At 49.3% G+C, this 14,350-nt stretch overlaps 1 protein-coding gene across 3 annotated transcripts in view; it reads left to right on the forward strand.

Moving 5' to 3' along the window:
- The window catches only part of Rangap1 (Ran GTPase activating protein 1), a 36,918-nt gene that overhangs the window by 14,652 nt on the left and 7,916 nt on the right, over positions 1-14,350 (forward strand). For all 3 annotated transcript variants that reach the window (XR_013343594.1, XM_026405907.2, XM_026405906.2), the window contains exons 5-15: positions 713-892; positions 5,764-5,898; positions 6,894-7,052; positions 8,126-8,239; positions 8,621-8,720; positions 8,803-8,887; positions 9,865-10,048; positions 10,683-10,802; positions 12,126-12,228; positions 13,754-13,842; positions 14,071-14,192. Coding sequence is in view for 2 of the 3 variants with exons in the window: in XM_026405907.2 (XP_026261692.1) it covers positions 713-892; positions 5,764-5,898; positions 6,894-7,052; positions 8,126-8,239; positions 8,621-8,720; positions 8,803-8,887; positions 9,865-10,048; positions 10,683-10,802; positions 12,126-12,228; positions 13,754-13,842; positions 14,071-14,192 (1,391 nt within the window). In the remaining variant the exon portion in view is untranslated. The remainder of the gene's footprint in view (positions 1-712; positions 893-5,763; positions 5,899-6,893; positions 7,053-8,125; positions 8,240-8,620; positions 8,721-8,802; positions 8,888-9,864; positions 10,049-10,682; positions 10,803-12,125; positions 12,229-13,753; positions 13,843-14,070; positions 14,193-14,350) is intronic.

Raw genomic sequence — 14,350 nt, forward strand, 5'->3', positions numbered from 1 at the left:
AGTCTCCCCTCTGACCATTTCTCCTGGGGTTGGCGAGGCTGTAGTTACCCCAGCCTGGAAGGTTCTCAGGAGAACTTGGCATCTTCCTGCCAAGTCTGCTCATGTCACCTCCATGTGCCCAGATGCTCCCAGAAATCCCAGAGGAATTTGTGGGACCTGTCTCCCTCCTCCTGCACATCTGGGAAACCCCCAGCTTCAGTAGGTTCTCCTCCCTCTGGGTATAGACCTGGCTTTCCCTCTCTGCTTCCTGCCACACTGGCTGCCACGAATGTTACCTGCATCTCTGCTTCACACTCCGAGGGGGCACACAGCCTGCAGCCACCCCCTGCCTGTCTCCCTAGGTTTGGGTGATATGTTTTCTCTGTCCGGCAGCCTCTTCTCAGGCTTAGTGTCACAGGCTTCAAGGTTTTTACCTTCTTGACCCTGTGCTTGCCTCCAGGCCCACAGCCTACTGCTCTGTTCTCTTGTGTCTCTGCTCCTATTTTGACTGCTGCCTGGAATCCTCTTAGGTTGATTGGTTAACTTCCATCCAGACTTGAGGTCAGATGCCACCTCCTACAGGGAGCCTTCCCAGACTTACACACACACACACATGCCCCATTCATTGGTTTTCAGGAGCCCTCGACAGGGTGTCCAGTGTGGGATCATACCAAGGAAAACTGTGTACCTAGTAGGTGTCTGAGAGACTGACCTAAGTTTCCTCTGTGTCCAGATCTCACTAGGGGAGGGACTCATCACTGCTGGGGCCCAGCTGGTAGAGCTAGATCTAAGTGACAATGCATTCGGGCCCGATGGTGTGCGTGGCTTCGAGGCCCTGCTCAAGAGCCCAGCCTGCTTCACCCTGCATGAACTCAAGCTCAACAACTGTGGCATGGGCATCGGTGGTGGCAAGGTAAGTATGGCAGCCCTGTGTACTCCCTCCTGTGTCCACATCTAAGCATGTGCCCTAGCCGTGGCCACCTTCTGTGATGGTCACCCTTCACTTTTCTCATCAAAGGAGGAAATTCTCAAAGGCAGCAGCCTGCAGCTAGTGGGGAAAAGTCTGGGAGGATAAGGTTGCCAAGCAACCATCCTAAGTTCCCATGTTGGCTTGGCAACGTGGAGGTGGTATTGGAGGTGGTATTGCTGCATAACCTGCTTTGAACTGCTGGCTCTGCAGGCTCTGCAAAGTGCAGGGTTGGGGCATCCCTGCAACTCCCATCACTCAGAACAGCCAGCAGATCCACGGAGAGGAAGGAGCCCAGAAAGAGAAATGTGCTGCTCTGGGAGCACAGTCATCTCTATTCTTGGACACAATCTTGCTGTACTTGGCAAGCCAGCAAGTCAGGCTGGTTGATGTAGAAAGCAGCTCCTTTGCTTCCCAGAATATGCACCAAGGAGGCCAGCCCTCCTTATTCCCTTCTTGGTCCTTTTGGGCTCCTTTAGACTGAGAGTTGAGACAGAGACCAGTCCTTACCCCCCACTTAGGCACATCCTGATCAAAGGGAGAAAGGGGCTCCGGCATAGGAAACTAACAGGCATTGGAGACATCTTCGTGAAATTGTGTACATGGATTACAGTGAAAGGTATATTGTGCTTTCCCTATTTTCCCACAAGAGTAAGTAGACTTGTACTTGAAGGAGTGGAGCACGTGGCTGGTGTGGGAGGGATGTGGAATTTGAACCTTTGTTCACAAGGCTCCTTTCAGAGCACTAAAGGGAACCTGGGCTCACAGCGTCCTAGGCTGAGGAAGAAGAGTGGCTGTCCCCACAGAGGGTGCTCTCTGCCCCATAGGAGGGAAGGGGGGAACATACTCTGGGCACTCCCCCAAATCAGGATGCACTTCCCCAAATCTAACTGGACAATTGGCTGTTCATGTTTTGTGTTTTTTTTTTTTTTTAATCTTTATTTTGTTTGTTTATTTTTATGCGGTGCTGAGGATTGAACCCAGTGCCTCACATGTGCAAGGCGGGCACTCTGCCACTGAACTCCAGCCCCAGCCCCCTGTTCATGGGTTTTTTTGTTTGTTTTTTTGTTTTTTCAGTATTTTTAAAAATATTTTTTAGTTGTTGATGGACCTTTATTTTTCTTTCTTTATTTATTTATTTGTATGTGGTGCTGAGAATCAAACCCAGTGTGTCACACATGCTAGGCAAGCGCATTACCACTGAGCCCCAGCCCCAGCCCCTGTTCGTGTTTTTAAGACACCATTACAATGTGCATCCACACAGAACACAAGTAGAGCCCAACCTGGAGGGAGTGGGGTGTGGAGAGCCAGCAACACTAGTGTTCTTGCACCTTACCCTGTCACGTAGCAGTGCCAGGAGATGGGTCCATAAGCCCCTCCAGCTGGCCAGTGGTTGTGTGGCCTTCCCATACTTGAGTGGGTGGGGTGGGATGATGTGGGGAAGCAGAGTTTCCCAGGGCCAGGAAGCCACCTTGACCGACCAACTCAGCTCTGGAACTTGACTGTGCAGTAGTCTTCCCTTATTCACAGGAAATACATTCCAAGATACCCAGTGGGTACCTGAAGTCATGGGTGGTTCTTAATCCTATAGATACTGAGGCCCTATACATAAATTTATAAATTAGGCACAGTAAAAGGTTAAAAATAGAATTATGATATACTCTGATAAATGTTATATGGATGTGGTGGTGCACACTTAACAATGACTTGAAAGGCTGAGACAGGAGGATCACAAGTTCAAGGCTTGCCTAGCAAGACACTCTGCTAAATAAGTAAATAAGAGCTGGGGTGTAGCTCTGTGGTAAAGTACCCCAGACTTCAATCCCAGTAAAAAGTAAAAATAAAAATTATGTGAAGGGCTGGAAGTATGACTTAATGGTAGAGCATTTGCCTAATGTTTGTGAGGTTAGGGTAAGGTCCAGTCCCAGCACTGAAAGTGGGAGAAAAAAGTGAGTATCAGTTCTCACAAAATATGTACCATAGGTCTTAGCAACCTTAATTTAAGATTTGTTTTCTATCCTTAAGAGCTCTTACTTAGCTGGGTGTGGTGGCACGCGCCTGTAATCCCAGCAGCCAGGAGGCTGGGACAGAAGGATTGTGAATTCAAAGCCTGCCTCAGTAATTTAGCAAGGCCCTAAGCATCTTAGTGAGACCCTGTTTCTATATGAAAAAGGGCTGGGGATGTGGCTCAGTGGCTAAGTGCCCCTGGGTTTAACCCCTAGTACCAAAAAAAACCACTCATGAAGGAAGCAGCTTATAGCTTCTCTTTGGCATATCCAAATTGCCATTGCTTCTCTTGTATTTGTGAGCCAAAATTTAAGTAAAATAAAGGTTATTTGAACACATACATTGTGATATAGTCACAGCTGATAACCAGGTGATTACCAAATATTAGGTAGTTCATGGGCAGGGGCACTTGCTTTGTGGACTCTGGACAAAGGGATGAGTCATTTCCCAGACACAAGTGAGGTTTCATCACACTATTCAGAATATATGTAATTTAAAACTTGTGAGTCGTTTATTTCTAGGTTTTTTTTTTTTTTTTTAATTCTGGGTACCATGGATTGAACCCATAGGGGCTTAACTGTTGAGCCACATCTCCAGCCCTTATTATTTTTTAAATATTTATTTTTTTAAGTTGGAGTTGGACACAATACCTTTATTTTACTTAATTATTTTTTATGTGGTGCTGAGGATCAAACCAGGGCCTTGCCCATGCTAGGCAAGCGCTCTATTGCTGAGCCACAACCCCAGCCCCTCCAGCCCTTATTTTTTAATTTTTAATTTTGTGACAGGATCTCATCAAGTTGCTTAGGATCTCGCTGCATTGCTGAGCACATTGAGCTTGTGCTTCTTCTGCCTCCGCCTTCCAAGGTGCTGAGATTATAGGTGGGAGCCATTGCACCTGGCTTAGAATATATTTTGGACTGCAGTTGACTGTGGATAACTGAGACTATGAACAAGGGGGACTCTGTAGCTCTCTGCTCCCTCCCTCACCACTGATTTAATAAGGCTCTGAGTCCCGGCCTTGCCATTCTGCACCTCCTGCGAGCTGCAGCCCTTCAGTCGTTCCTTCCAGGTGGTAGGTATCAAGTGTGGCCCAGGTGCCAGTCACAGATATACTGGCCTTAGCCAGGTCGTTTTCCCATCTGAGTCTTAGCTTCCTCATTTGTCAAGTGAGGCTCTTGCTACTTGCCTCCAGGCAGTTGTGAGGTTTGAAGAAGTGACTGCAAAAGTTCCTGGCAGGGCTCAGGACCTGGCAGGTGCTCTGTGGTATTCTCTGCTGTCTGCAGCACTTGTGGATCTTGCTACATTAACAGTGGGCTCTGAATCCCAGTGACCAATCAGCATCTTTAAACGCTTTGCCTATTAGAGTAACCAGGTTAGAAGCTACCTTCTGGTTGCACATCAAAGACAGGGTAGGCTGGGTTTTTAGGTTTGTGCCCCCAGCAGATGATAAAGACTGCTGTGTCCACTTGGCCTTGGCACAGGCTTCTGTCAGTTGGAGTGGTTGGATTAGGGCAGCTCCCTCAGGCACCTTGTAGTCTAGAAGAGAAACTGCAAGGTTTGGGTTCTTGTCTACAGTCTGCCACACACATAGTTATCATAAGAAAGTTTTTGACCTGGGTGGTAGCATATGCCTCTAGTCCTAGCTATTTGGGAGACAGAGGCAGGATCATCACTTGAGCTGAGTAGATCAAGGCCACTTTGTGCTAGTGGCAGACATCTGTAGTCCCAGCCACACAAGAGGCTGAGGCAGGAGTGCCACAGTCCGGCTGCAGCAAAATAGCTGGGGGGTGACGAACAACTTGTGTAGATTGATACAGCAGGAGAGTGAGCTGTTTATTGCAGGACAACAGAGGTATTTATACATTTCACACAGCTTATCTAATTAACATAAACTAGATATAGCAGTCAACCAATAACGAATCTCCACACTTAATGGCTCATTGGTGTTACTTCACAAACCACTCCCTCTGGCATTTTGCCAGGTGCCATCCAGACTTGTTTACAGACTCTAACATTTGCCAGGCACCATCCAGACTTGTTTACAGACTCTAACACAGGAGGATCACAAATTCGGCCAGCCTCAGCAACTTAGTGAGATCTTTTCTCAAAATAAAAACAAAAGGGGCCAAGGTGTGGCTCAGCGGTAGAGTGCTTACCTCGTATGTGTGTGGTGCTGGGTTCGATCCTCAGCACCACATAAAAATAAATAAATAAATAAAGTAAAGGTATTATGTTCATCTACAACTAAAATATATATATATAAAATAAAAAGGGGGCTTGGGTTGTGGCTCAGTGGTAGAGTGTTTGCCTTGCAGGTGTGAGGCCCTGGGTTCGATCCTCAGCATCATATAAAAATAAATAAATAAAAAGAAAAAGGACTGCCGATATAATCAGTGATAAAGCACTCCTGGGTACATATCGAAAGAAGAGGCCTCTGTCCCTCTCTGAGCCATTGATTCTTCAACTGGAAAGTGGGAGTCACAGTAGTGGCACCCAGCAGAGGGTTTGTCACAATTCAGTGAGCTAACTGGAATCCCTTACCCACATGCTCCATCCACTGTGATGGTCTTTCCCTTCCTTTAGCAAGTCCCAGTCTCTATGAAGCTAAATCCCATAGGTTGGTGTGACACAAAATAAGAAATATTAAAGCTCGTTGTAAACAGGTATGTGAGCTATGATCGTGAAGCGTTAGCTGTTCCGAGTCCCCTGATTCACTACTGGCAGGGGGTGGAACATTGAAAAGCAGTTCAGAGGAAGTTAGGAGAAGGGTCTCCTGCCATGGTCTGTATCCTTTCCCTTTCCAACAGATCCTGGCAGGGGCTCTGACTGAGTGTCACCGGAAATCCAGTGCCCAGGGCAAGCCACTGGCCCTGAAGGTCTTCGTGGCTGGCAGAAACCGTTTGGAGAATGATGGAGCCACTGCTTTGGCAGAAGCTTTTGGGGTGAGTCATTTCCATTCTGCCCCACCAGGCATGAAGGCGGACTAGGTAGGGGACTTACAGACCTGGTGTAAATCCCAGGGCTGGTCCTCAGCTTACCCTCCGGTGAGTTTCTTACCCTCTCTGAGCCGGTTAGCTTGTCCTGTGATGGACCAGAATTCCTGTAGTCTGTGTCCAGAAAGATTCCAGTGAGTTAGCAGCTGCTCCCTTGAGTGCTGTTTGAGAAGACTGTGAGCCTTTGGATAGGAAAAGTTGTTCTACCCGAGTGCTCCCTGCTAGCACAGCATCAGTGCCAGGGCAGATGAGTACATCAGACTTGTTCTGAGACAGGGAGATGGACAGCAACAGCCCAGGGGCTAGGTACCACATGCAGTACTATTGGGGAACCTTGTGCCCTGGGTTATCCTTGAAACCTTGTTGGTGAGCTGCATGAGGACTGTCCTGCCCTGCCTTGGGCATAAGTAGGATCTTTAGGCTCTATTCTTCTCTGTTCCTAATTTAAATGTTTTATAGGCCAATGGTATGCTAGCAGCATACCTCATTCTGTGCCTCAGAGTGACCTGTCTGCTGAGCTGCTCAAAGAATCTTTTAATAGCCTCAGTGAGAGTGGTCATTGCAGAGACCTGCTCTGTCTCACTGAATCCCTAGCTACATGGTCCTCATAGTGCAGAGGACACCACACTAAGAAATCTATACTCTGGTTCCAGGCTTCCCTCTTCAGAGCTATGTGATCCTGGTAGTTGCTTAGCTTCTCTGATCTCTAGTCTTTTCTATCTGGTAGGGATTCTAATCCCAGATGGATCCTCCTTGGGATTATAGAGAGGATCACATGCAGTCATGTCCAAAAATATGCTTTTGATATCTGTGCCCCCAAAACCTATAGACAAATCCCTGCTCAGTATTGGTGGCCCCTCCCTGTGTGCTGTGTGCTGCTTTTGTGTCTGCCAGATGTCACTGACGTGGGCCCACCTTTCCTCTCTTTCCTTTTGCCCTTGCAGATCATTGGAACTCTGGAGGAGGTGCACATGCCACAGAATGGGATCAACCACCCTGGTGTCACAGCCTTGGCCCAGGCCTTCTCCATCAACCCCTTGCTGCGGGTCATCAACCTCAATGACAACACCTTCACTGAGAAGGGTGCAGTGGCCATGGCTGAGGTGAGGTGGGCATGTTGGGGCAGATTGGGCTAGGTAGACAGGGTCCAGCTGCTACCTTTGCTTCACTGACAAGGACCTCCACCTCCCTGCTTCCACAGTGTGTGCCCCACATTCATGTGCACTTGTCCAAATAGGTCACACATCATGAAGGGACCTTGTCCTTCTTAGGCAGCTCTGAGTGTTCTTGTTGCCTGAATCTTGAACAGCCTCCATGCCACCCCCAGCAATTGGTGCTCTTTTTGTTCTCAGGCCACACAGGAGAGGGCTGCTCTGGTCCCATCTGTTTCCTCATTGATTCGTTTATCAGCTATTTATTGAGGCCCTCTTCAGTGTCCAGTTTGTACCAGATGCAAGCTATGCAGGATCCCACCTTCACAGAGACAAATTCAAAGAGAAAAGTCACTGATGAGGGCTTTGCAGAGCTCCAGGCACAATAGCTGCCTGGGTACCATAGCTTTGGGTTGGGCTACAGAGGCTGCTAGGCCTGTTGATGTGGGTGTAGCAGAGGCAAGCACAGGTGTCACTATGCAGGGTCAGACTTGGAGTAGGCTTCCTGGAAGAGCTTGCATTTTGGCTAAGTTTTTCAGGACAGCTGAACTTTTTCTGGACAAAGAGCTCTTTCAGGCATAGGGACCAACAGAATGTGGAAGGTCCAGAGACTTGCGAGGGAGCCTTGCTTGATTGGTCCTGGTTTGAAATGACTAGGATTCAAGGGTGTGGAAGGGATGAAGAAGGGGAAGAGAGGCAGCAAGACCGTGTGGCCTCACTAACTCTATGAGACTCTCCTGTAAGCGAAATGGAGCCATGGAAGGTTCTAGGCAGTGGCTGATTAGAGGAATGGTTCAGGAAATCTGGCTCTAACATGGGGATGGGGAATGTGGTGGCAGAGACTTAGCCAGGGGCCTGAAGGCCAAAAAGAGGTGACAGAAGAAAAGCTGATGTAGAAGAGGGCAAACCCAGACACAGAGAGGCCAGTGTGCCATGACTGATGGTTGGGTATGACATTGTTAGGCTTGCAGTGGACCTGGTTGAGGCCTATACCCTCACCATGAGCCCTCGCTTTCTCCTTATAGACCCTGAAGACCTTGCGGCAGGTGGAGGTGATCAATTTCGGGGACTGCCTCGTACGCTCCAAGGGGGCCGTTGCCATCGCAGACGCCGTCCGTGGGGGCCTGCCCAAACTGAAGGTACCTTTGATCTTCCCTCCGGGCTCAGGTTTCCCCATGCTCAGGAGCCCTGCCCATGTAGGGTAGGGGTCTGGGCTGAAGGCAGATGGGCCGGGGCCATAGCCCAGTTCCTCCACTCGTGTGATTTTGTGCAAGTCTCTTTACCTTTCCAAGACACAGTTTCTTCATTTAAAATAATGGGAGGAAGGCAGTAATGTGCATCATTCTAATATAATTTACGTAAGTATGTTTAGTATTTGGTACTTCATTGGGTACATGGCATTTTATTGTATTTATTTTTCTCACCTGCCTTTCCCTCTTGTGAGGAAAGTGAAGTTTGAGGACAAATAGCACCTGGTCTTCTGGCTCAGATTTCTGCCTGTCCCCATCCTCTCCTCTTAGGAGCTGAACCTGTCATTCTGTGAGATCAAGAGAGATGCTGCCCTGGCTGTTGCTGAAGCCGTGGCAGACAAGGCTGAGCTGGAGAAACTGGACCTCAATGGTAGTCAGGGTGGGACAGCCTCAGCACAGTCCTGTGGGACTGGGCCTGGCACCATCTTGACCTTCCTGTCTTCCCTGAGCAGGAAACGCTCTAGGAGAAGAGGGCTGTGAGCAGCTGCAGGAGGTGCTGGAGGGCTTCAACATGGCCAAGGTGCTGGCGTCCCTCAGGTAGGGAACTGTATGGGTGGTCGCAGAGGTCAGACATCAGGCTATTCCTTCAATTTTTTCCACTTATATTCATCCAAAATTTGTTCCTTGGGCCTCTGTTATGTGTTAGGCTCTGTGCTTGACACTAGGGAAAAAAGAATGAGAGGTTAAGGTTTCTTTCCTGTAGAAATAAGGCAGAATGTCCAAGCCATTGTGTGTTTAGCAGGGGTTGAGCGAGGCCCCCCTGTGGAGTGGCAAGTCTCCAAAGGGCTGATGTTAGTTAGATCAGATCTTGGTGTAGCAGGAGCAGCAAGTATGGAGGGTGGGAGGCAGGTCCCCTTGCAGGAACGGGCTCAGTGTTATTCTAAGGGCCTAACTAGAGGGTGATAGGTATAAGAGTGAGGATTCCAAGCCCATGTGGCAAGGGTGGGCAGCGAGGCAGCTGCTTCTGCTGGATTACAATTGGTTTGTGCCCTTGCCACCCTGCTCTTTCTACCTCTCTCCTCTCCCAATGGGTCTTGCTCATGTGTCCTTCAGTTAGATACCCTCAAGCCTGGGCCCAGGCTGCTGCTGGAAACTGAGCACTCAGCAGTTGGCTGAACCTCCAGAGGCTAGTGGTCCAGGAGAACTGGAATGCTTTCCCTAGGGTCAAGGAACTCCCTCATCTCCCCTTCCCCCACACCTGAAGCTTGCTGTGGTCAGCAAGAAGTAAATGTCACTGTCCTGAGCATCTCAGCCTAGAAAGGTTCTGCCAAGCCCAGTGAAAGTTTTCTTACTTTTCTTTGCCTCTGAGTGGGATGGAGGCCTTTGAGATAGAGACAAGATCTGATTCTGTGTCCATGGCATGGGCTTACAAGGGTGATGCTCTGCCCCGAGATCGAGTGGCTCTCTTGCCCTCCCCAGGCTCTGATGTGTCTCTGGGCTTACAGAGCCAGGCCTCTGAGCCAGTGTGGTCCACTGGGCAGGGAGGATCTGCTTTAGCCAATTCCCCTCTGCAGTGATGATGAAGGTGAGGATGATGAGGATGAGGATGAGGAGGAAGGAGAAGAGGAAGAGGAGGAAGAAGAGGAAGAGGAAGAAGAGGAGGAGGAAGAGGAAGAGGAAGAAGAGGAGGAAGAGCCCCAGCAGCAAGGGGAGGAGTCAACCACACCCTCAAGAAAAATTCTGGACCCCAACAGTGGGGTAAGTGCCTTGTCATTTGCTAGGATCAGAGTTTAAAAATAGAGTGAAAAGTGAGGCATATTATAGAAACCCTGATGTTTTCCTTTTTTCATCTCCTAGTGGGTTATTCTGGTGACTCTTAGGGACAGCCCTCTGTTGTGGAGATTGTGGCTAGGATCGTGACACATACTTGGCATTCCTTGCTTGGCTGTGGTGGCACTGGGCCCCCATTCATTGTGTTCTCTCATAGGTGTGTAGGACCAGGACTGTCCACATTCCCGTTGAGCTGGGCTTCTTCCCTGGGTTCTGGAAGCAGTCAGATGGCAAGGCGCTTCTTGGGTGTCAGTGTCCTTTGGGCAACACTGGCCTAAGCTAGACTGTAGTTCCTAGAAGGATCACTTTAGCAGCCCCTGTGTGCCTCTCCCTTGAGTCATTTCTGGGGCCTTGCACATCTTGGTAGAGATTTACTTGTAGTGTTAGGAAGGTGCCTTGTTCTCTCCCCCAAAGGTTTCAGGACCAGGAACTGCGCAGAGTAGGAGGAATAAGTCTGAACTCAGTCCTTGACTGGCTGGAGAGAGGAGTGGGTGTTCTGGGAGTGGGAATGGGCACAGCTGGGGTTTGGAATCTATAAACCCCCCTGCCACCCTTTTCTCAGGAGCCAGCTCCTGTGCTGTCCTCCCCGCCTCCTGCAGACGTCTCCACCTTTCTGGCATTCCCTTCTCCAGAAAAGCTGCTGCGCCTTGGACCCAAGAGTTCTCTGCTGATAGCCCAGCAGGTAAGAGCACTTCCTGACTGCACGTGCCTGGGCCCTGAGGTTGTCAAAGGGAAGGGACACATAGAACTTTGGGGAGGGGAAGGATGTTCTCAACTGGGGGTCTGGCCTGCCACTGTTTTGTTTCAGTATGAACACATGCATGTGAGTGTTTCTGCTGTATCTGGTACCCTTCAGTGGATGCAGATGTCCGCATCCCAGTGGGAACACACTTTTTGCCTGCAGTAAGTGTGGCCTGCCATACTCCAGCAATGACTATAGAGTTAGGGGGTTTTCTCAAGACTCTTGCATATGTGTGCCTATTCAGTTACTTCTAGAAGAGTGCTCCCCCCCCCCCCCCCCAGGAAGCCTCTGAATATGAGGTCCCCTCTCTCTGGAGTTTAGCTACACAGAGGACACTTGCTTCCACTATATCATTCATGAAGCTTCCTGGGATCTGCAGTCCACCTGCCCCAGGACTCCTTGGCAGATCAGGTGTATGTTGCAGGGAGGCGACCCTTGCTCCAGCCTCACTTGGTTCATTGGTTCATTCAGAGATGATTATCAAGCACCTGTTTCCTGCTTGGCACTCAACTTGGACATGATTTTATTGATCTTTTGAACTTGTCACTTTTTTCCTCCCCTAGACTGGCCTCAAACTCCTAGGCTTTTTCTTTCATAATGAATGAAATTATATAAACCTTTTTGTGTCCTAACATTCTCATTTCACACCATTCTGCGTTTTCCTGTCAGAACTCTTTTCGTGCCCTTCCAGTGTGTAGACCTGACACTTAAAAGCAATCCACAATTTCTGGACATTTATATATTTTTTTCACTTTTCCCCATTGTCATTGAAATTGAAGTAAATTTCCATGCATGTTCTGCATTTGGGATGATTTTTTCAGGCTAGATGACAAGAGGACTGACCACTGGGTCCTGAGGGTAATGATTTTTTTTGTTTTTGTTTTTAATGGTACTGGGGATGGAGCCCAGTACCTCTTGTGTGCTAGGCAAGCTTTCTACCACTGAGCTACACCCCGCAGCCCTTTGGGTTTTGTATTTGAGACAACTTCTTGCCAAATTGCTAAGACTGGCCACCCCAAACTTGCGGCCTGTCTTAGCCTCCTGAGTAGCTGAGGGTTTTTTAAGCATTTGCCGTCGGGCCTGACTGGGGTTAATAGAATTTTTGTTTATTCATCTGTTCAGTCACCCCACAGCTGCATACATTTCGTGGCCTGTGCACATATTGCCAAGGCCTTGTCTGACCAGCAGCAGAACCCAGGCATCTCCACCATGCACCAGAGCCCCGGGCCCATGTGACCAACTCTTTGTTTCTTGTGACCTCAGACGGATACATCTGACCCTGAGAAAGTGGTCTCTGCCTTCCTGAAGGTGTCCTCTGTGTTCAAGGATGAAGCCACAGTGAGGACAGCAGTGCAGGATGCAGTAGGTAACGCAGGCTGGGTGGTTTCCGCTGCATACCTGTGACCCTCTAGGCCATATGTGACATTAACTCGTAGCTGTTGGCACTCCTATGTTCCTGCACTGACGAAGTCACTTGACCCCAATCTTACATCAGCTTCTTAGGCAGGCTGGTGGCTCTCCTATGGGTCAGTGTTCTGTTTTTGTTTTGTTTGTTTTGGTTTTGGTTTGGTTTGGGTTTTGTTTGTTTGTGGTTAAGGATTAAATCCAGGGGCACTTTGCCACTGAGATATAACTCCAGCGCTTTTTATTTTTTATTGTGAGAAAGGATGTTACTAAGGTGCTCAGGCTGGCCTCCAACTTATGATTCTCCTGTGTCAGCCTCTCACGTCACTGGGATTACAGGTGTGTGCCACCATGCCCACCTTGCTTTCCTGTATTTTGGAGCTGGGGAAACTGCGGCCCTTCCCAGAGCCATATGGCTGTACACAGTTAGCACTTAGGCGAGGTAGTCACATCTCCAAGGCCCTGTGGATAAGTTCTGTGAGGGAAGGGCCTTTGTCCCACCTGGGAGCCTCTTTATATGCAGTTTCTGCCCTCTGAAGGTCACCTATGGAGAGGACACCTGCTTTTCACCACCATTCGTGAGGCTTCCTGGGATCTGCAATCCACCTCCCCCAAGTGCCTCCAACCCATTCTCTCAGTCCCCTCCAGTCTGGTACCTGTCACCTGTAACCTTATTGCCATCTTTTTGATGTGGACCAGATTTGGCTGAGCAGAGAGGAGAAGAAGGGCCCTGCAGAAGAGCTCAGCTCATGGCAAAGGAGAGAAAGGAATAGGAGCACGTGTGGCACTTCTTTCCTTGATTGGTGCTGGAAGGCAGGAGCTGATCCTCCCTCAGAAGCAAGGCTGGGGAGGAGGCAGGGTCAGTGGGAATCTCCAGGACGCTTCCTCAAGGGTCCACTGTGGGCATTTGTAGGAACAAAAGGCCTGACTGAATTCACTTTCCCATAAAAAAATCAAACAGTTCCTGCAGGTCCCCTTGCCTTGTCAAAATATCAAAAACCTCACCCAGTGGTGGTCTCCCTCACTAAATTCTGCCCCCACCGTATCTAGTACCCATGTCCTGTGATCTCTCCCCATATCTACCTCTTGTTTTTTGGGGGGTGAGGAGTGGGGTTTTTGGTTTTGGGGTACTAAGAATTAAACCCAAGGGCCCTTTACCACTGAACTATTCCCCAGCCCTTTTTATTTTGAGATAGGGTCTAATTGCTAAGGCTGGCCTCCAATTTGCAATCCTCCTGCCTCACTGAGATTACAAGGCATGCCTTACCTCACTTGTCTCACCTGTCTCATGTCTACCTTTTGGTAGGGCAGGGAGGGCTGTTTCCGTTCTCCTCTGCTCAACCAAAAAAATCTAGCTCATTTCAAAGAAATGGCAACCAGGTGACAGGTGTCAAACTACAGGGAACTGTGTTTGAGGAGCTCTGAATGTTCCTTGACCCGTGCCTAACTCTGTCCTGCATCCTGTGCCTTTACTCCTGCCCCTATAGATGCCCTCATGAAGAAGGCCTTCAGCTGCTCCTCCTTCAACTCCAATGTCTTCGTTACCAGGCTCCTCGTCCACATGGGTCTGCTCAAGGTGAGGCTGGAAGGAGTGGCGGCCTGGGAGGGAGGAGGCAGGCAGCTGAAGGTGCACTCCCAGCACAGCCTATACTGAAGTCTGGATCTGCTTAAATAGCCTTAGGCTTTAAGAAGGGATCTCAGCTAGGCCTCAGCCACATGGCTGTGTCAGCAGAATCTAGGTAGTGGGGATCAAGGGCCCCCAAGTAAATTTGGGGCTCACCTGCCTTTCTGTGTTGCCTTGCAGAGTGAAGATAAGATCAAGGCCATTGGCAACTTATATGGCCCCTTGATGGTGCTGAACCACATGGTGCAGCAGGACTACTTCCCCAAGGCCCTGGCACCCCTGCTTCTGGCATTCATGACCAAGTGAGTGTGACCTTGTTGACATTTTACTTCAGCCTGTTCAGGAGGTGCCAGGTCTAGGAGTCCAGCCCAGCACCTCAGTGTGCAAAAGGCAGAGGGGCAGTCATTGTGAAAACTAGAAAAATTGAGTCTGGCACAAAATGGCCTCCCTAGCTGGAGAG

This window comes from Urocitellus parryii, chromosome 5, assembly GCF_045843805.1.
Source record: "Urocitellus parryii isolate mUroPar1 chromosome 5, mUroPar1.hap1, whole genome shotgun sequence".
Lineage (NCBI taxonomy): Eukaryota > Metazoa > Chordata > Mammalia > Rodentia > Sciuridae > Urocitellus > Urocitellus parryii.